Source organism: Acomys minous (genome assembly GCF_964271855.1).
Source record: "Acomys minous genome assembly, chromosome: 15".
NCBI classification, from domain to species: domain Eukaryota; kingdom Metazoa; phylum Chordata; class Mammalia; order Rodentia; family Muridae; genus Acomys; species Acomys minous.
The window spans coordinates 26655530-26677694 of NC_140497.1; the positions used below are offsets into that span (position 1 = coordinate 26655530).

Genomic DNA, 22165 nt, shown 5'->3' on the forward strand with positions numbered 1-22165 from the left:
ATCTTATTTGTAATTAAAGCAATTTGGGAACTGGTGCTTAATCAGTAGCTATCTCAAAATCCGTCTCTAATGTACTTCCTAAAGAGGCCTTTTCTGATGCTCAGTAGCACAGACCAGATACCGGCACATGACTCTCAGATATCTTGGGTGCAAATGTCATTGCAAAAGACCAGATGCTCTTCAGAGATCCTTAAATAAGGATGGTTCTGTGCAGATCAGAGAATGGCCTGCCATACCTGTTGTATTTTGAGGTTTGAATGAGTGGGTTTCTTAATTATATATCAGGCAAAAGTAAAAGAACAGTGACAGAGAGACAGCAAATCACCATCAGAGCGCGTGCTCACAATGTCCAGTTTAGACAACCCGAACAGCTGGACTGAAGGCAAATTGGAGTCTTATGGACATACAGCAGAAACTGGCTGGGAAAGGTGAGGCAGTCAGCTAGAGCTCCTGAAAAAAGCTTTCTCCCAGTGGCTTCATTCCCTCTGTGGGCATCTTTAGGTCACGGGATAAACAATACTAACCACTTCTGGTAATGGGCTACCTTCTAGCTGTTCTCAGAACCATACATGCTTTTACTATTGAGGTGCTTTGCTATTCTCTTTCCTCCTAGTTTCAGAATTGGGTGTTGGGCATATTGTCCCCAGACAGTGGTCCCTGTAGCACTCCTTGAGATAAACATACCTGAGCCTGAAATGGAGAGGCCAATTCTACTTCCAGAGTCAGCTTCTAGTGAGCTCAAATGGTACTTGAGAATCTGTCAGTACAATGTACATTACAGAGACCAAGGATGGGGTGGGATAAAGAGCAATAGAAAGTTAGGGAAGCCACACGCACCCCACTCAGCCTCCCTGACAGTTGCTGCACATGCTGTGGCCTTGTATGTATGGAGAACATAGGCAAAGGATCTACCCATCACAGACAGGTGCTGCAGCTGAAGGAGATTGAAGTCTGGTGGCCTCATGTAGAGATGAGCAACGAAGGCAGAGTATTTATTACAGGGAGGACTCTTTCTTTAATGTCAGGCTGCTCTTAGAGTCTCATTCTGTGCCCCCATAATCTCCATGTTACAAAGAGCTTTTTGCTATGCGGATACCTTTTCGGTTTTCAGCCGTCGAAAGCCTTTGATGGATTTCATGATACCCTTTTAAAAACAAAAAGGTAAGCATGAACAATGCCTGCTGCCTGGGAGTACTTGTCAAAATGATGGGGAGTAGCCGATGCTGTGGCCAGAGACCGATGCTCCAGTCCTGTGTGATCACATGTGCATCAGCCCCGCTGTGTCTGGACCGCACTATTTCCTTGGCATCTCCCATCCCCACTGGCTCTTACAATCTTTCCACCTCCTCTTCTGCAGAGTTCCCTTAGCCTTGTGGTGGTGGTGGGGGGTTGATGAAGACATCCTGTTTAGGACCAAGTGTGCCAAGGTCTCTCTTATTCTGCAGTGTCGAGTTATGGGTCTGTATTCATCCCCATCTCCTGCAGGAGAAAAGTAGTGTGCATTTAACTAAACCTCTGGGTTTGGGATGACTCTCCTGGCATATAATTTTGAGTAAAACTATTGCTTGTTTTACCAAAGGCTTAAAAACTGATTTATAAACTATCCTGATAATTCCAGCACATTCCACATATTACCTTTTCTTTGGTGTCTCATCTCCTTGAGTGATTGATGACTAGGTCAAGGGGTCAACCTGGCAGTAGAAGGTTTGATATTCTTATTTTGTAAAATAGCTTGTTTGTGGTTTTTCCTTGTAGGGCCTGGATTCCCTTCAGAGACTCACATTGAGTGGTGGGCCCTGTGAAGGGCAAAGGATGGTGCTCGTTGACTTCACTTCCGCTCCTTTCATTTTTGTTACATGGTGAGAGAATCGTAAGAAACAACTGTCCCTCTCTGTGGGAAGAAACTGCCATGACTTACCAAGACAAGGAGTAATCCCCAGTGATCACAAGATGATTCAGGTCAGTAGCTCCCCATTCTTACAGTAGTTCAGATAGTGTGAGGGGTTTTAGTGGTGTGCATAGGCATTAAACCTAATTAGCCCAATTCCTATAGTATAAGATGTACTAGGATGTGATAGAAAGTAGATTAAAGCTTTGTTTTGTGTGTGTGTGTGTGTGTGTGTGTGTGTGTGTGTGTGTGTGTGTGTATGTGTGTGTGTGTGTGTGTGTGTGTGTGTGTGTGTGCTGGGTGTGGGAGGGGAGGCATTTGAAAATAGTGTACAGAGTGAATCAAAATTATACAAACATATTTGGTATTTGTTAGTATTTTTCTACAATATAAACACACACACACATATGGAAAGACACACACACACAAATAAACAAACAGACAGACAGATAGACCCCACACACACACAGATAGACAGACAGAGACACACACACAGATAGACAGAGAGAGAGAGAGAGAGAGAGAGAGAGAGAGAGAGAGAGAGAGAGAGAGAGAAGATTGAAGGAGTTAGGATTTTACCATTTCAAAATAATCCAAATTGGTGTGTTGTCTCTTTCACAGTGAAGTCCCTGTAACTTTAGAAAAGGCCATCCGACTATATTTTCCTACACAACATGAATGTTGCTTTGGAAGGGATGTCCTCTGCCTACCAAGGCTGGACAGACTCACCAGTACTCTAACAAATCTGTATAAACAAAGTCTTTGAAGGAACCCTTATCTTCCACAAGCGCTCTCCCGCCTCCAAACCATATCCCTTGGTAACAACCCTGGCCCTCATTCCTAATGCCAGGCTGTTCCCTTTGTCCTGGCATTCCTTCACAGGTTTATTGCTCTTCGTCTGAAAACTGTAAAAATGTTGTGGGCTGTCCCGTGACAATCCCTTTGTATATGCAAAATTAATAAAAAAAAAACTCTCCTTGCAGAGACAAGGAAAAGAGATCCGGCAAGCCACATGCTGCTTTAGGTTTTCCACTCAGAAGTAACTCTCATCTCTTCTGATCATGACTGACACCCACGTGGCTCTGCCTGACTCCAGAAGATCAAGTGTTTAATCACACATGCCGAAGAGATAATCCAAACACTTGTGACTTCTTAATGAGGATCCTGCTGCCAGGAGCAGGAATTATTAATGTCCTCCCAGCTGGTCCCCAGCCAGGCACCTGCTCTGTTAACTTTCCATTATTTCCCCTTCTCTCTTTCATGCTCTAAGAGATAAAGGCTTCAAGGGCTACTAGAGAGATGGCTCAGAGGTTAAGAGCACTGCCTGCTCTCCCAAAAGTCCTGAGTTTAATTCCCAGCAACCACATGGTGCCTCACAACCATTTATAATGAGACCTGGTGCCCTCTTCTGGTTTGCAGGCACTATATATAATAAATAAATAAGTTAATATTTAAAAAAAAAAAAAAGAAAGAGAGAAAGGCTACAAATGAAAAAATACAAAAGCCCCAAAGCACTTGGTGCCAGGAGTTGCTGGATTAGAAAGGGCCAATGGTTTTAAGATCAGAAACCCAACTGGATTAAGTTGAAGAGGCATTGACTCTGCCCTGAGGGGTTAAGGTTAACTTGTGGGACCACAGGAGGCCAGGCCACAGAGACTAGAATACAGACTTCTTGCCACCCAGATCTCCCCTCTCAGCTCTGCTTGCCTTCCCTGACCTCACTGTCTCTCCTTGGAGATGAGTCTTTTCCATATGGCAGGAAAGATGGAGCCAACAGCTTGACCTTTCCATCTTTCCAACTCTGACATCAGAGGCAAAGCCACTTGCTGTTTAGCACTGCACGGAGATTCCTGCAGAAGGACCCGTGTGAGCCTGTCTCACCTGCCCATGCTGACCATTGACTTTGTATGTCCATGGATGTGGGCCACATGTGCATCTTCAACTACATCACAAATCCATCTAAGCAGTTCAAAATGCAAATGCTCAGAAGACGGGCATGGCAAACCAAAACAATAGCTGCTCTGTGTAAAGGTAGGTAGGCTTAGAATGATCTTTTAAGGTAGGCAATGTGGTCCTGTTACCCTCCCACCTCAGCAATGTAAAGCCACTTCCCACTGTATTTGGAAGAAAATCTGAGTTAGTCTGAGTTTCAGCGTGTAGCTTCTTACGAATTCTTCCTACCTTCCTCTTGTCTCCTGACTCACCAGGAAGTATCGCTTGGTCCTTTGCTCCCCAAACATGCTCTAACTTAGAGGGTGCTTAAACTGTGCCTCAACCTTACAATCACTTACTTTCTTGTCGTGAGTGTTCTCTTTCTTCCCTCTTTCCTTCTCTCCTCCCCTTCTGTCTGTTTTAGGGAAGCCAAGTTGCAAGAAACACAATGGGGTTGGAGAGAAGACTATCATAAGGCTAAACTAGAACGCTCTTGTAATCCCAGGTTAGGACCTGAACAGCTTCAGCACTCAGGCCAGCACTGCTAAGTAACAGTTGTCTTAGAGTCAGGTGGCCCTGAGGCAACGGTCCAGACCCCACAGAGGAGCTAGAACTAGGTCAGAACTAGGTCAGAGAGTACGCTGGCCCCTCCTCCTGCTCTCTTCCGGACAGCCTCTAGAAAGCAGCACAGTCTCTCATGCTGTGTCAACACTGCAGCTACGTTTATTTTGCAGAACACTTTTCTTTTTCTCTCTCTGTTTCATGCTTCATGTGTGCATGCTTCAAACTGGACTCCAAAACCCAGAGGCACCCGTGCTGCTGTGATTCTCCTGGTCCTTTGCTTATGCCAGATTCTCAAAGCTGAGCCAGCTCCACCTGTGACTTTATTGCCTGTTGGGCTAGTTTTCACCCCGGGCCAGTCAGCAGAGCAACCTCTCAGACCACCAGTGATGACAGCTCTACTCTGTATTCTTCTACAAAGTCTGTAGTCACAAGGTTCACTGAAACAGCATGATGAAAGTGTGTACTCCGGAAAGACTTTCTTTGTTTTAGGGACTCCCTTGTATGGAAGTCAGTGGAGTACCATTCCCCCAAGTACTTTATGTAGAATAGAATTCTCTGGAAAGAAACAAAGAAAGGATAGTGTAGGTCCAATGGTTTTGAGAAATGGATGGTTTTGCAAACCAACTAGGAATCTTTTTCTGAAACTCTTAGCATGCTGGTAGGTATTTACATCTCAAAGGACAGATGCATACACGGGGTGTTGACAACTGAGCCTCTTGATCTGGAATATTGTGCAGGTCTGGAATTTGGTGACACACAGAACAGGAAGCCTGGCTAACATCATTTCCATGCCCCTTGCTTCACCTAGAATCCAGTGCTGTTTTTCCCCTAGTCTTATTAGCTTAATCAGCTACTGAGCTCAGGAGGAATTGGCTTATTCAGCATATGTGAAATTCCCATGGAAATTACTAGGGGAAATTCAAACCCACAGAAATTCAGAAGTGTCACATGCTCAATCAGTAGTTGACTCTGCAGCATTTAAACCTTGTGTGTGATACAGTAAGAACAAATGGACTCACCCTGCTCAGTCACTTAAAGAGAGCGGTTTCCAAGGTTACTTGTTTTTTGGTAGAAGCCAGGCAATTTGGGAGAGAAGTCAGAGAAAGCTCTCCAGGGATGCTGTTCAGATACACACTCTGTGCTCACATTGGAGCCCTTGTTTTTAATCTTTGATATTTTATCTTTTGCTATTTAAAAAGAAAACTTCTTTCAAACATCCTGATCTCAGTTTCCCCTCCCTCCACTTCTCCCAGTCCCTTCCCCCACCTCCCCTCTCCCCTATGTCCACTCCTCCAGTACCCTTCAAAAAAGAGCAGGTCTCCTATGGAATGTCAACCAACATGGCATAACAAATTACAGTAAGACTAGTCACAAGCCCTCATCTCAAGGCTGGATGAGACAACTCAGTAGGAGCAAAAGGGTCCCAAGCACAAGCAAAAGAGTCAGAGACACGCCCCACTCTCACTGTTAGGAGTTCTAGTGAACACCAAGCTAATAACCACAAGGTCTCTGCAAAGGACATATCTTGAGCACATACAGGGTCCATGTTTGTTGCTTCAGCTTCTATGAGGCCTGCTTAGTAGATTCTGTGGGCCATGTCCTTGAAGTAAAATTGGAGCCATTTTTTAAGAATGCACATTGGGAGGAATACAGTCAATGTCATTTGCCACTTAAATCTTGCCTTATTGTATTTGTTCTATGTTTCTCCAAAATATATATGGCCTGACTGATTCCATAAAGGGGGTGTGGCATTCAAATAGACACATTACTGAGATTGAGATTTTTAAACATAAAAGAAAAGTAAGCAGGGGTTGGGGAGATGGCTCGGTTGATAAAACGCATGCTGCACAAGCAAGCAGGACAGGAGTTTGGCTCCTTAGCATCCATATAAATGCCAGCGTACATGTGAGGAGGTGTGTGTGTGACCCAGGGCCTGAGAGGTAGAGATGAGGAATCCCTGGACAAGCTCTGGGTTTCGTGAGAGACCCTGCCTCAATATGTAAGATGGAGAGAAACCAAAGAAGGTAACCCAGTGACAACCTCTGCCTTCTACATCTGTGTACACACACACACACACACACACACTCACACACACACACACACACACACATGCCTGCATACCACACAAAATACACATAAGCTGGTAAACAAACAAATGAACAAAGAGAAGTAAGAAGAGTTTGGAGGTGTCTCCTGTGTGGAGTGCAGTCTTTGCATGGCTGTAGAGATAAACTTGAGTTGGATGGTTAAGAGATGAAGAAAATGCAGCCAGACACACATGCAGAAATAGCTGGGATGGACTGGGCTCTTTATGGAGAAACCACAGCATCCTGGAAGCTCAGTATGTTTATTACATGGCGTCAAACATGGAGGCAGGGTTATGGCATACAGCTGAACAAGGAGGAGGCCTTATTGAATACAGGTTAAAAGGAAACTGTGGAGGAGGCAGGCTTAGCTGATCTCTGTAGGAGCAGTCTCTGTAGGGGAGCAATCTTCAGACTATAAATTACCAGGGGGAGGAAGCTATGGTGGACATTTTCTACACACGCTGTCACCATCCACACGTGGACTGGAGGAAGGTTGTGCCATTTCCCTCTGGGCCTGAGGTCCTTGCCAGGGCCCTGCCCTTGACACACACTATACAGTCTCTTAGAACCTTATTCACTCAAGGATTCCTACAATGGGAGGGTTAAAGCCAGTATAAATACGTTGTAACCCCCAACTGTATGTGCTATAGAAGCTGGATCAACCTGGGGACAAGTTTCATTAGACCTCGAAAGTTAGATTGACCCTGAGGCAGGAGTTTGCTTGGCAGATCCCTAGAGATGAAGGCTGTCTCCTAACCGTGGGAGAATAATATCTTCACCATGTCATCATTTGAGGGAGAAAGGCTAAGAGGAAGAATTAATCATGTATATCAACACTGGTGGGTGAGCATATAAGAAGCCAAACACTCACTCACATAACTCAAAATTCTCTCCAGAGATATCTGCATATGTGTGTATGGATGGATGTGAGAGTGAGCACACACAAGGGCCACAGCACACACGTGGAGGTCTGAAGATAACCTGGATGTCAGTCCTTACCTTGTTTGCCTTGATGCTATGTAGTCCAGGCTAGTTGGAAAGTCCCCCATGTCACCAACAAAGCCTCAAGTAACAGATACGTGCCCAGCTTCACACGGGTTCTTGCAATTCAAACTCAGGTCCTCAAACTTACTCACTAAGGTCTTTACCCACTGAGCCATCTCCCTAGCCACACAGGATACTTTAAATATATTTATTTATGTATGCATTTATGTTTTATGTATTTATTTGTGTGTGAGTTTTTTGGCTGTATGTAAGTCTGGGCATAGGTGTGCTTGATGCCCATAGAGGCCAGAAGACAACATTTGGTCTCTTGACAATGAAGTCATAGGCATTTGGAAACTGTCCTATGATGCTGGGAATCGAACCTGTGTCCTCTGGAAGAGCAGCCAGTGCTCTTAACCACTGAGCCATCCCTTCAGGCAACAAGGTACTTTTTAAATACAAAGGTGGTATTATTATTATTATTATTTTTTTTTTACAAAGAAGTAAAGGGCAGATACCCAAGGTCTTCTTCTTTCCCAGTGTGTAGGTGGCAGTGGGCCTAGTCACACTGCTATGTGAATGACTACAGATATTGGGTCCCCTCACCTCCCATACTCCCTAGGGTGACAATTACAACCTCACCGAGCCCAGGATTACTTTTTATGGACTTTGCTCAGATGTCAAGGAGCTTCTGCATCTCAGGTGCTGAGGATTTGGCATTAAGTGAGACAAACACTTGCTCTCAAGCCCACCAGAGAGTTTGTGAGGGAGGCATGTCCAAAAAACTATTATAGAACTGTGTGCATGCAACAGACACAAGAAATCTGTGGAGTGCCCACGGGGCCAAATGCTCTTCTAAGTTATTGAAAATATTTTCACGTTTATTGGTAAAAGCCACTCTCTGAACCCCTGGCCACTTCCCTTGGGTATTCTGCAATTTCATAGCACAGTAGAGTCAGAGGGGATGCTCAGCAGCAGACCTGATTGCCTGCTCTTGTCCTTTCCTCTCCCTTTCTGCTGGTGCTTCTCCTTCTTGGAGGGAGGGACCCCTATGCTAGGTAAAATTCCGCTCCTGTTTGACCTGGAATGTGTCCCATCTGGGAGGCCTTGGGCAGTTGGTTCCTATAGGTTAAGACTGTGAGAAATGAATCTTGAGATGAGTTGAGGTCAGATCAGAGGGACCCAGACCAAAGGACCCAGGTTCAATTCCCAGCTCCATATGACAGTTTCCAACTGTCTATGACTTCAGTGTCAGGAGAGCAAATGTTTTCTTCTGCGTGACCTCCTGAGCCAGATGAACTTCACTGGCCAACTCTAAACACGTTTGAAGCTGGAAAACAACATGATTGGATGTGCACTTCAACTATGGAGACTTCAGTGGTTATTATATAACAACAACAACAACAAAAAGGCATTAAGGGGCCAGAAAATCTGTTTGCAGAGGTCAAGAGCTATTTACTCAAGTAGAAGAACCAATGAGCATAGAGAAATTATTAGAATCCAAGGACTTTAAAAAGATATAATTCATAAAGTCCCTGTGTGTGTGTGTGTGTGTGTGTGTGTGTGTGTGTGTGTGTGTGTAAGCCAAAGGTCATGCTTAGGTGTCATTCCTCAATTGTTATCCTTGCCAATTAGGTTAGACCACTGGGCCAGGACCAGGGCTCACCGCACAAAGGCCAGCATAACTTTTGCAGGTGTGGGTTTCCAACATCAGAAAGTCTATGTGCCCCCTTAGTTGGGTCTGCTTCATGGTCTTACCTGCTTGCCTCATGTCGGCCCCGCTGTCCCCAGGATGGATCCTGAAGCTGCCCGGCTGGAGAAACAGCATGTGCATGACGTATACCAGAGCACCGCCCCCTACTTCAGCGACCTGCAAAGCAAAGCCTGGCCACGTGTCCGCCAATTCCTGCAGGACCAGAAGCCAGGCAGCCTCATCGCTGACATTGGTAACACAGACTCTTGTTTTGCCATGTGTGGTCTGATGGGTACCCAGTTGCATCTGTCCTCTTCATTTGTATCTCATTTGCATTCTAATAAGAAGCCTGGTGTACTAGTAGCATAGAGGTCTCTAGAACAGGAGTTCTCAACCTTCCTAATTCTACAACCCTTTAATCAGTTCCCTGTGTTAAGTGACACCTCAACCATAAAAATTATTTTGCTGCTACTTCATAACCATAATTTTGCTGCTGTTAAGAATGGTAATGGATGCAGGATATCTGATATGTGGGATATGCGGCCCACAGGTTGAGAACCGATGTTTTAGACTATTCACTTTATAGGAAAAAAAAACCCATACTATCAAAGTCTCCAAGCAGAAAACATCTTCCTACGTATGTTCAGAGAAAGCAATGATCCATTTCAGGCCTTTATGAGCAGCCTCCATCAAAACCAATCCATCACAGAAGGAATAAAATAAGGGTGAAAATGATGCAACATTAGCAGCTTTCAAATTAGAGCCTTTCACGTTTGTGAGATATGGTTTTGTATACTTGGGTTATCTTGAGGGGTTCCATCTACTTCTGGGAAAGGAGCCAAACCCATGAGATTATGAACCTGGTCTTACACCCTTTCATTACTCTGACGGGTCTCTCCCTCTTACTTGTAGGCATCCGATTATGAGGGCATCTCTTAAATTAGGTGGTACTTCCATAACCACTGACTTTTCTGGAGAACTTTGGCTCAGCATCTTTTTTGAGTTGAGAAGTAGTAAAACACACTTAGTTTAATATTAAGGTTTAAGGTGAGTTTGGATTCCCACTTCCCGCTAACTGCTTTCCAGGAATCCCAAGCTTGCTGTGCCCGGAAGAACCATGAGTCTAGAGTTACTCACTCTTAGTCCAAGTTGACATCACTCTCAATACTGACAAGAATAACTGATGTGTGTGCAGAGCATATGGCAAAAGCTATAGCAGCGCAGAGTTTGAGAAGAGCAAGGAACATATCAGGCTGCCGTTGGGGTCTGAAAGCTATCTCTAGCTGTCAGTTTTGTTTTGTTTTGTTTTGTTTTAATGAGTATGGTTTCCTGGGGTTGAGGATGTGATTCAGGGCCAGCATGCGTGCTATACCACTACCACAAAAGGAGGAAAAGTATCTGATTTCAGAGGAGGCAATGAGTTCACAGCTCCTACTGTGCACCATCCACTCAAAGCACAGGACTTTCATGTGGGAGGGGAAGAAAGGGTCGCTCCACTAAGGAGGTTTGGGATAGCAGCCAATGTAACAAGACGGTGCTTTCCTTACATTGTATGCCAAAATACATTCCAAAATAAAGCAAAGGTGTAAGTGTAAGAAAATGAAATGATTCAAGGACAATAAAACTGTTTTTAAAATAGCACTGAGACAAAAGGCCTTTACATCTAAATGCCTCTCTTGTTCGAGCTTCAAACAAAAAAGTTATAAAGGAACTGAATTGATTGTCATTATTTGTGCTGCATTCTAAATCTATCATCAGCACCAGACTGGTTGAACACCAACTCACTGTCCTGAGGAAACATCTGGGAAAAGTTCAGATGTGCGTGCATTGAGCACACATTTTTGTCAATTTCCCTTGTTTCTTTGTATTGCTGTTTAAGGGTTTCTTATTCACTGTATATTTCTGATTTGCTGACACTGAACTGTCAAACAATACATTATACTCAGGCTTGAACAAAGCATTGTCTCCTATATTCTGTCCACAGACACTGCCCCAGACACACCCCTGGGGAGGAAGGGTGTGTTTTTAAAAAATGTCAAAACACACAAAAAATGCAAAAACTTATACATGAAATAAACAGTGCGAAAGACACTTAGATGTAGTGTTAGCTGACACAGAGTCTACATAGTCAAGAGCAGAGAGGAATTTGCTTATGTGGGCTTTGCTATGATAGCAATGTGGGAGACACGAAATTCCAGTAGCTGTGAGAGTGCACTCTGAGGTTTTTACAAAAGGATCACTGGTGTTATTAAAGCCGTGAGGAAGTTGCTCATTATAGCTCTGTTTGCCAGGGCTTGTGACTGATGCCATAGGAGTTTACAGGAAATGAATTAGGCACGGTCTGTCTCTGGGTGGTTTAGTGGGAGACCGGGAGCCGTGGTTTTATAAACTTGTGCAAAGCTGGCAGGTTTCATGTGAGAAAAGTGCAGTTGGCACTAGATCACGAGGTCAGCATGAACCTGGGCGGGTACCAGACAGTTTGGTTCAAAAGTTCATGATACTTGCATGGCTCAGCAGGGCCCGGCGGCTCATTTGAAGCACCCAGAACCAATTGCTCCCTTTTGATTTTCTTCCCTGACAACCATATGAGAGCCATAACAACTCAGTCTTTTGTTGTTGTTGTTGTTGTTGTTGTTGTTGTTGTGTTGTTGCTTTCTAGTGCACATGCCAGAATGGCTATGCAAGGGGTGTAAATGCTAGGTTTAGGGACGTGAATAAAGTTTATCAGACAGCTGAACAGCTGATACGGAATAAGTCAATAATGTACATAAAATGCTATTGCAAACTTTGATCCTATAAACATTTAGAAAAATGTTAAGAAAAATGTTAAGATATCTAGGTAAATATATAAAGCCTAAAGACTAAAAAGCAAGCTAAGTAATGAAAAATCTTCAATGTTTCTAATAGAAAGTCACATGCGCAATGAAGGTATGCTGGTGAAAGTTCAAGACAAACTGTTGAGATGCAAAAGGAATAGGCTGGCTGGGCCATGGTGGCACACGCCTTTAATCTCAGCACTCAGGAGGCAGAGGCAGGTGGATCGCTGTGAGTTCGAGGCCAGCCTGGTCTATGAAGTGAGTCCAGAGTCCAGGACAACTAAGGCTACACAGAAAAACCCTGTTTCAAAAAACCAAAAAACAAACAGACAAAAAGGATATGCTAAACTGACCCTCACTGTGACCCCTGTCCACAGCCAGAATAGGAAAGAAATTTTGTTTTCTTACTTTATGGAATGTTTCCAAAATTATTATAAAACCCCAAACCCTATCATTTGTGACAGTGTGTATGAACACAGAAAACTCATGTGTTAGTGAAATAAACCAGACTAAGAAAGACAAAAGTCACATGATCTCAACCTGCTGTGAGACCTAAAAAAGTTGAGCTCACAAGAAACAGACCCGAAAGCAGCTGATGAAAAAATGTAAACAAACGATTGCATGAAGATGGAGAATTCAGATGTTCCTTCAAAGATTTCAGAAGATAATCCACACACTGGGGTTTAGGGACACAGCCATGGAAGGACGCACAATGAAGGAAGCCCCTCCAGCACAGCCAGCCTCCGGACACGGAGGAACCCACGCTAGGCACAGCCCTTCCAACCAGCTCGCTGTGCAATCATGAGCTATTTCATGTGCCTGGAAGAGCCTTGTGCCTCTGGATGCATTTGGATGGATTTCCCCTTGGGAATTAGGCGAATGGTTGTACAGCATACAATCTCACTTCCAGCCTTGGTCACTTTCAATACATTGCATATTCATCTACATGAGTTGCCCAGCATTAAGGTCTGCATAGTATGCAGGCTAATGGCACCACATTACCAGACAGTTTCTTCCCTGTATTTTCATACCATAAATTATAAGATGAATCTCCTTGAATCCCTCTGTACAAATCACGAACTATATCTGTAGTAAATATGTTTTGCCCTTTTTGGATTCTTTGAATCGTATATGATATTTATGTATTTAGACAAATCAGTAAACAGTAATGCTTTGATGAGAACCAGTTTAGAGTAAAACTGAAATGCAAGAAGGAATAATGCTATCCTAACCAGAAAAGGACTCTTCCATTGTGCTGGCTTTAGCCAACTGATAAGAAGATTGGTTGGGGAAGGAAGAGCTGCATTACTAACAAGGCAGAAAATTGAAAACTGGGCACTTTCTCCAGAACCAGGCTTCCTAGCTAGACACTGTAGGCACAAGGCTTTTATAGGATCCTTGAAAAGCGGTATCAGCAAGGCAGGCACTGAAATAGCTATAATTTTAGGGTGATCTGTTTTTTCTGATGCATGGCTGCTGTTATCTGTAGATCTCTGAGTGCACTGGGCTCTGTAAATCTAAATAAAACTTTTTAATTAGAAAGCCATGACTCATCTTCTATTTTAATCCCCCCCCCATGGGAATAGCTAATTCTGCAGCTAATGATTAAGATAATATGGGCAAAATGTATGGTGTATCTGAATGAAAACACCATGAAAAGCATTACTTTGTATGATATATCCTAATAAAAATTAAAATCAAGTTTTTGGAATGTAGAGAGTTTGTCTCACCTGATACCTTTCTTTTACACAGATACAGATACAGACACACACACACACACACACACACACACACACACACACACATACACACACACACTCACTCAACACATATCTGCCAAGAAGAAAGAAAATGGATGCTTATACTGCAGAATTGAAGAAGACAGAGAAAAGCTGCTTTCACATGCCTTGCTTTCTATGGTCCAGAGAAATGACCTATGATAGCTGTACTTAGTGGGTGGGTTATTAAGTCTGTGGCAGGCAAAAGCACAAGGACAAATAGCAAGTAGTACCTAGACAGAAGAGGCAAGTCAATAGCAAATGTCATCAAATCAGTTTACAACATCCAGCAGAGATCCCTATCAATTCATGTTTACACCATCCAGCACAGATGTTGGATGAAGGATTCCCTCATTATATAGCCCACGTTGGCCTGAAGCAGCCAGCCTCCTGCCTCAGCTGAGATTCCAGGTATCTGAGACCATACCAGGCAGAAACCTGAAGGGAACATGGAAAACAGCATAAATGACAAGACCTTCTGTGATTTGACGGCAGGAACACTGGCACATGCCCTGGAAACACTGCGCCCGACCCATGTGGCCCCGCCAGCTCACCCCCAGATGGGCTGGTCCGCTTTATGTCTCTTGGATGCTGCATGGAGGGAAGTGTGTGGACTGAAGTTGTTACCTGCATGGGCTCATGGAGGAGGAGAAAGACCAGAGCTGGATTCTTTCTCAGCAAGAATCTGCTCAGAATGAACTCCACAAACGCTGGCCCTAATAGCACTAAAATATTTTTGTGTACATAACAGAACAAATAAATCATTCAATAATTAAGACTCCTCTTTTACTGTCAGCCTTCTCAGTATCATTGGCCCATCTTTCATTGGCGTTAATTCTCTAATGAGTGCCCCTTCATTTGATACACCATGCCCATATAGCCAGCACTGTGCTTGACCAATGTCAGATCTCAACTCTGGACTCAAGAAATTAATTTTTAAAAATAGAAATTAATTTAAAATTTGCATAGTATTTGTCTCATTCAAGAAAAAAACATAGAAAAAAGAACTCTTTTGAGTGAGATATTAACAAAAAAAAATTTTTTTTTCCTTCGAGACAGGGTTTCTCTCTGTAGCCTTGTCTGTCCTGGACTCTCTTTGTAGACCAAGCTGGCCTCAAACTCACTGAGATCCGCCTGCCTCTGCCTCCCAAGTGCTGGGATTAAAGGTGTGCACCACCACACCCAGCAAGAACAAATTTTTTAAATGCTGTTGTTTCTGGTCAGACAATGTAGCCTGGTGACAGAACCCTGTCTAACACGATGGGGTCCTGGATTCAATTCCAAGTACAGAAAGAACAGTTTCCGCCCCCCCCCCACACACACACACAAGCATTAGAAAAATACTCATTTTTGTTATTTTTAGCAAACATTCACCTATCATGAACCAAACAACTTTGATGCTCTGTTATCTTCTGTGGACAATTTGTGAGACAGAGTACAAAGCTGAGAAGAATGTGAACATTCAGACATGCTCCACACTCTCTTCTGTGCTATGCATAGTTAGTGATGAGATTTTCAAAGGATCATGACTGTTACGGACTGGAGTTTGCTGTGCTATCATGAACGTCCAGGGTACACCTGAGATAGTGGGAAAACCTGGCTCGGTCATGGACTTCACTTCCCTGTTATAAGAAAGTTTTGCAAGCATCTCAGGGTGTGCACTTAGAAAGGAGCAGCCGCATAGTGTGTGGAGGCTGGGTCCAAAGTGATGTCCTTAAAAATGAACATAGGAGCCAGGCGTGATGGTGTTCACCTCTAATGCCAGCACTCAGGGAGGCAGAGGTGGGTTCTGTTCTCTCTAAGTTCAAGGCCAACCTGGTCTAGAAAGTGAGTCCAGGACAGCCAAGCCTACACAGAGAAACCCTGTCTCAAAAAAAAAAAAAAAAAAAAAAAAAAAAACCAACCAAAACAAAACAAAAACAGAACAAAACAACAAAAAAAAGAGAAATGAACACAGGATGAGTTGAGAATATTAGAAAGCTGAGCACTAAGAGAAAACCCCTGAGCCGCTTTGTTATCAAAGGCTCTCTGGATAGCCACCCTATTTGTCATGATTTATGAACATGCTCTCACCAGAATACGTGAAGAGATCCTCCCCGGCATTCTTTGCTCTAAATGTAGTTTTTTGTTTGGTTGGTTGTTGGTTGGTTGGCTTTTTAAAATGTATTTAAATGTCCTATTATTTCTAAATCCAAAGGTTCTCAATAAAAGCCCATTGAAAAATCTAAGGCAGGTAGCTTCAAAACACGTATTTCACCAAAAAGTATATCATGTAAATAATGAATAATAAACTCATCAACAATCCAGTTTGATGACAGCTCAAACTCAAAGATCAATAAGGAAATATTATTTACCACCCCCCCAAATAACTGTACCTGAAATTTCATTGTTTCTTAGTAACCAGTTGAAAAGTTGTCAGTTCTCTGTACTTTTCAGAAACTTTCATACATGTCACATTAGTTCTGATAGTTTTCTCATGACTCATGAGTTGAGAGAGAGACATCAAGAGAGATGAAAAGAGACAGAGAGAGGGAGAATAGGTATGTGTGGTAGATCCCTAGATACATAATTAAAACCCGTTCAGAATGTATAATTTTACTTGTATGTATATGTTAAACATAGCTTTCAAGCCAATAAAAGAAGGAATAAAATTTCAAGATACTTATTAAGACAGGGCTATCATCTTTGACAGAGACAGGACTTCGTCTTTGAAATACAGTGTGGTAGATCTTTTCCCTGTGGCTGTCTTCAAATAGCAGATGCTTCTCATCCATAAGCATTAGGAATGGCGGCCATGAGCTCTAGAATGAATATCTTACCTCCGTTATTGAAATAGTAACATTGGAAAGCTTATTTTTCACCCACCTCCCCTCCACTGTCACAGCTGGCACCAGGGCACCCTCACTTTGCTCCTCTTGCCTCATCATTTTTAAAACAGCATATTAATGGGGAGTTATTAAAGGCTGTCCCGGAGTGATTATTCAGAAGTGGCAACGTCTACATTTCAATGGTGGCTGATGTTTTTGTGTCACAGAAAAATTTCTAAGTATGAAATGCCGGTAGATACCAAATTGGCTCACTTGATTTCTTCACACAGCTCTGGGAAGGACCTCTGAGAATTACATGTTTGATTGAAGATCATACTAGGAGCTGGGTGCAGTGTCATGTGCCTAGCCAGCTTCTTGGAAGACTAAGCTGGGAAAAGATCATGCTAGGAGCCGGGTGCAGGGTCATGTGCCTAGCCAGCTTCTTGGAAGACTGAGCTGTGAAAACTCACTTGAGCACAGGCTGGGAAATACAGTGAGACCCAATCTCAAAACAGAAGCCGATGGCAGGTGCTAGATGATAAAAGGTATTTATTTCAAGACAATTAGTTATTCATGTTGCTCTCTATCGCGCTATAAGAGTTGATTGATCTCAGTCTTCAGACTCTTCGTTAGCGCTGTAGACTGACCTAACAGAGATGCCTTGCACCTGCCATTAACCTGAGAGTGCATGAAAAGATGGTTCTTTTTCAGCCACACTCATATTCTTAAAAGCATATTTCATTGTATAGATTATTCTATTTTTAGACCTTGAAAAGTTGTCAGCAGTAGTTTGTTTAATGCAGTCAGAAATTTATAAAAAAAAAAAACCCATTGGAGCAGACATTTGACACAGCGTGCACACACAAGGTGAAATGTGTACATCAAACTAAAGATACCGGCCCCTCCCTGTCAGCGTGGGTTTCTGGACATTGGTGCTTTTATTTCCTATGGACAGGCCAGCTCATTGGACTGAGAGATACTGATGTGCTAAGCCACATGGACACAGTCCCTGTGAATATTCCATACATATTTTTTCCATACCCTGACATTCCTCTCTTCTGTATGAAACTACGTAAGTATTTCTCTGAAATGTTATGTCTTGGTCATGTAATATAAAGTTTATTTTGCCATTATAGGACAAATTAACTTGTGTTTCCAGTAAGGACAGCACATAACCTAGGTTTTTCTCTTACAGGTTGTGGAACTGGAAAGTATCTTAAAGTGAATAGCCGAGTACACACCCTGGGCTGTGACTACTGTGGGCCTCTGGTAGAGATTGCCCGGATTAGAGGGTGTGAAGTCATGGTATGTGACAACCTTAACCTCCCCTTCAGGGACCAGGGCTTCGATGCTATCATCTCCATTGGAGGTAAGACAGCCAGGCCACATCACACTTTGAAATGAAAAACCAGAGTCAGGCCACTCATGTGACCGACTCAATGCCCACTCTGTGTAGGGGTCTACTCAATGCATTTTGTCTACTTCTAAGATATATATACTTTACTGCATGACTTATTTCACTCTTGGCTAATATATTTATGACATATATGCTTGTTTAGCTTTAAACCTTCAAGCTATTGTTGTACTGTCTTTGACGACTTGTTCCCATATGTTTTACTATGTGCGAGAAGAGTGTTAGGACTCTTATTCATTGAAAATATACTTTTCTCTATTGCCATCAGGCCAGATTCTCCTGACACAAAGAAGACTTTTCAGGTGTCACGTGCCTGAAAACACAGGTCACAACAGTGCCCTTGCTAACAGAAAATTCTAGAACTAATGTAATGAACTTCCGCCTGGACAAGCAAGCCAGTCACTAGTATGGAAGTTCCTGGAAAAGACAGGCCCTACCTAGCCCGAGATTGCATTGTTCTATCATGTATTTCTGTTCCTAATTCTAGAAGTTGTTGATAAAGTCTAGGGAATGTTTTCCTTCACATTTCACAAGTCTCACCAGTAAACTCGATGCCAAAACAAACAAACTAAAAAGCAAATCCATGACCGAAACACGCACAAATATAAGAGCCTTGTCTCCTTTTCCTCAGTACTCTTCCCCTCCAATGTATTGGTTATACTTAAATGTGCTAGGGAGCCCCATATTAAAGGAACCCTCTTGCCAGGCATAGCGGTATACACCTTTATTCTCAGCATTTGGGAGACAGATGCAGGTGGGTCTCTGTGAGCTCAGGCCAATCTGGCCTAGGACATCCAAGACTACCTAGTAAGACTTTGTCTCAAAAATCCAAATATAAAAACAAAAGGACCCCTCTGATAAGTTCTTTACAGTGGTAAAATCTTTTACAGAGCAAATTACCCGATTTGCCATATTTTTTAAAAAATTAGGCTTCTGAGCTAGGCATCGTAGCACACGGCTCTAATCTCAGCACTCAGGAGGCAGAGGCAGGCGGATCTCTTTGAGTTTGAGGCTAGCCTGGTCTACAAAGACAGTCCAGGACAGCCAAGGCTGCACACAGAAACCCTGACTTGAAAAAAAAAATTAGCCTTTTGACTTAACCAACATTATCAAAACAAGGTACTCTTATGAAAGCTAACTGCTGTTGATGATAAAAATATATAATAATACTATTCATACTTTCCTAAACTAGGAGAGAGCTTCCTAGGTCTCCTTGGATGGGAACTGTATCTTTGCATAGTGAGAAGTCGCAGGCTTGCATGTCATAATCTTGGAAATGATCAGGAATAGAATAGAAAATTTTGATAAATATGCTTGCCATGGGGCCCTCCCCTATGCTGTCTTACTTCTCTGCTCTTGAGACTATTAGCTGCATTTTGTTGTAAGCATTAGTCAGTGCAGGCTGCTGTAACAAAAATACCATGGACCTCTGTGCTTTAAACAACAGACTTTTATTCCTTACATCAAAGCACCAGCCAGGCTGGCTCCTTGGGAGGGCTTACATGTGATTACTGCCTCCACTTTTGTTTGTTTGTTTGTTTGTTTGTTTGTTTTGTTTGTTTGTTTTTTCTGATTGCCCATATGGCAGAGGGAGAAGCTAAAGATCAAGCTCTCTGGCTTCTTCATAAGATGGCACTACTCCTATCACACAGGCCCACACCTGAGCCTAGTGACTTCCCAAAGGTCCCACTTCCTGGGGACACAGTCTTGGTTGAAGTGACACAGACATAACAAAGGATTCTTCTTGACTTAAAGACTACCATGCTGTTGGTCTGAATCTTTATTGGGAAAATATTTTTATTTGGTCCCCTTCCTCCTAAAGTACTAGAAATTAAAGAGAGTTTGAGAGAGAGAACGGAGTCTTTGCTCTCCTAAACAGAAAGCTGTTCGTGTTGGCTTTTCTAGTTCACGAGGCTCCTATGTTGGCGCTACTGTGAGGGAGAGCAGGGTGTTGACGCCTTAGCCGTGCTTGAGAAATGCTCCTAGTTCCTGCTTGAATTCTTCTTTGTTCTCAGCTTCAGTGTTATGCGCCTTTCCCTCCCAGAAAATGGAGGGACACTCTCTCACTGGTGTCCCTTCCAAAGCTTACACTAGAGTCGGCCATGGCCCTCCAAAATGGCCTGATCTGGTGAGAAGACTTTAGTCCTCAGAGATTTGTATAACTTTTTCCAGGGAGAGGGGAGCCCCAGATAGGGAGGGAATCTACTACAGACCAGAGAAGCAACCCACCCTTCCTAAGCTTAGTCGGGTTTCTGACAGGAACGTGGCTCAAAGGCAGCCTACCACTGAAAAAGCCCACCCAACCTAGGTGATAACTAAGGAGTAAGTGTCACAGTGTGCAGGCAACCCCACTGAGGAGCAATTACTTACTCTCTATAAAGTCTCAGCGAGGGACGCTCATATGTCTTGTAAGTTTTGCGAGCCTCTAGTCTTCTGAATCTCACACCGAACCTCCCTGGAGAAAGAAGTTTTCAATTTTGAGGAAATATCTGCATAGCAATGAACTGTCAGGTTCCCCTCTCTCCCCCCCCCCTCACCTGTTGCTTTGTCATGTGTCTCCTAAGCCATATTAGGACAAAGCCAGAAGGCCTTCACCTATGCTGACCCATTGGTTTGGGGAATTACTATCCTCTGGAAACATGAGCCAAATAAATTTCTCTCGTTTATAATTTACCTAGTCTTTGGCATTCTGTTCTAGTAGCTGATAGTACTAGCATACTCTGTTACTATCCTTTCATGGAAAACGCTCTCCTGATGGACATAGTGGCACCTAGCTATGATCCCAGTCCTGTGCAGGCTGAGGCAGAAGTTTGAAGTCAGCGTATAGAGTACACAGAGAGGTGTTCACTCAAAATGAATATGCCAAACAAAATTGCCCCCATTTAAGTGGGAAAGGCAATACTTTTAGGAACTATAGCTATAAGCTGACATTTTCAGTTATATTTCACATTTAAAATAACACTATGAGAAATTTCAAGACTCACCCTTACACTCATATGTATTTATTCCCTATTTTGAATTGCATATTTTGGCATTTCTTGCTTGTCTTGACACGAAGACATATCTTTTTTTTTCCCTTATTTAATTTCTGGCTTTTTGGAGTCGCTTAATAACAGAGAGACAACTGTCATACTTGGCTATACACTTGTCACGCTTCCCCGGCAGACTCAAAGAAGGAACAAATGTCCTGCCCTTGGAGCCATTTGGAAAACAGTCTAGAATAATCTAGCTACATAAGCTGGTGTAAATTGACTGCCCACTTGACAGCAGAGCTTTCCTGAAGTGGGCCTCTGTGGCTCCCGACCCCCATCCTCCAACGAACACAGAGCTGCGTCTGGAAACGGTTTTAGGGTATCACAAGTGGAAAGGCACACGTGTGCTGCTGTCATCTAGTGAGTGGCTCCTCCACACAAGGAATCATCTACCTCCAAATGCCAGTGATAGTAGTGTTTTTAAAACCCGCTTTTTGCTACACCCATAAGTTCGGAGTGCTTAGTAAGACCCACGCACTTGGAAAGTTTTAGAACAGTAAGTCATAAAATATAAGCTATGACAGGGTGTTAGCGGAAATCTGCTGTCGCCATTTGGTTCCGTAATCCAAATGTTGGATTTGAGTTATTTTTTTTAGCCTCTCCACTGGAAAATTGCCCTAAGTTCATATATGGAGGATATATACATGAGATACTATTTTTGTCTTTAAGTTATGGTTATGACTCACAAACAAGAATATTCTTTTAATTTTTAAAATTTCAACATAGCTTCTCAGCAGTGACAGATAGATCTCACTGTGGTGACTAATGCTCATGGCGCTTCCTAGCAGAACATGAATACAGCATGTCTTCCGTAAGCTTCTTTTTCCTCCAAAACATTTGGCTTGAGGATGAAGAGATGGTTCAGCTCTTACGAGCACTTGCTGCTCTTGTAGAGCACCTGGGTTGGGCTTCCAGAACCCAGGTTGGGTGGGTCACAACAGTCTACCCCACAGCCGTAAGATCCAACACCCTCTTTAGCCTCCATAGGCATCTGCATACATGTGGCATTTGCTCATACAGACACAGATACATACATAAATAAAAATCAGGGCTGAAGAGAAGGCTCAGAGGTGAAGAGCGCTGGCTGTTCTTCCAAAGGGCCTGGGTTCAATCTCCAGCAACCACATGGTGGCTCATAAACATCTCTAATGAGATCTGGTGCCCTGTTCT

At 43.1% G+C, this 22165-nt stretch overlaps 1 protein-coding gene across 4 annotated transcripts in view; it reads left to right on the forward strand.

Annotated features, from left to right (window-relative positions):
- TRMT9B (tRNA methyltransferase 9B (putative)) overlaps positions 1–22165 on the forward strand; it is a 55655-nt gene that overhangs the window by 24768 nt on the left and 8722 nt on the right. For 2 of the 4 annotated variants that reach the window (XM_084758901.1, XM_084758902.1), the window contains 3 exons: positions 1756–1959; positions 9247–9401; positions 17745–17918. In XM_084758901.1, coding sequence (XP_084615027.1) covers positions 9248–9401; positions 17745–17918 — 328 coding nt within the window. In that variant the 5' untranslated portion in view covers positions 1756–1959; position 9247. Of the gene's footprint in view, positions 1–144; positions 1162–1731; positions 1960–9246; positions 9402–17744; positions 17919–22165 lie in introns of those variants that run through there. The other 2 variants (XM_084758903.1, XM_084758904.1) reach the window with 2 other exon arrangements.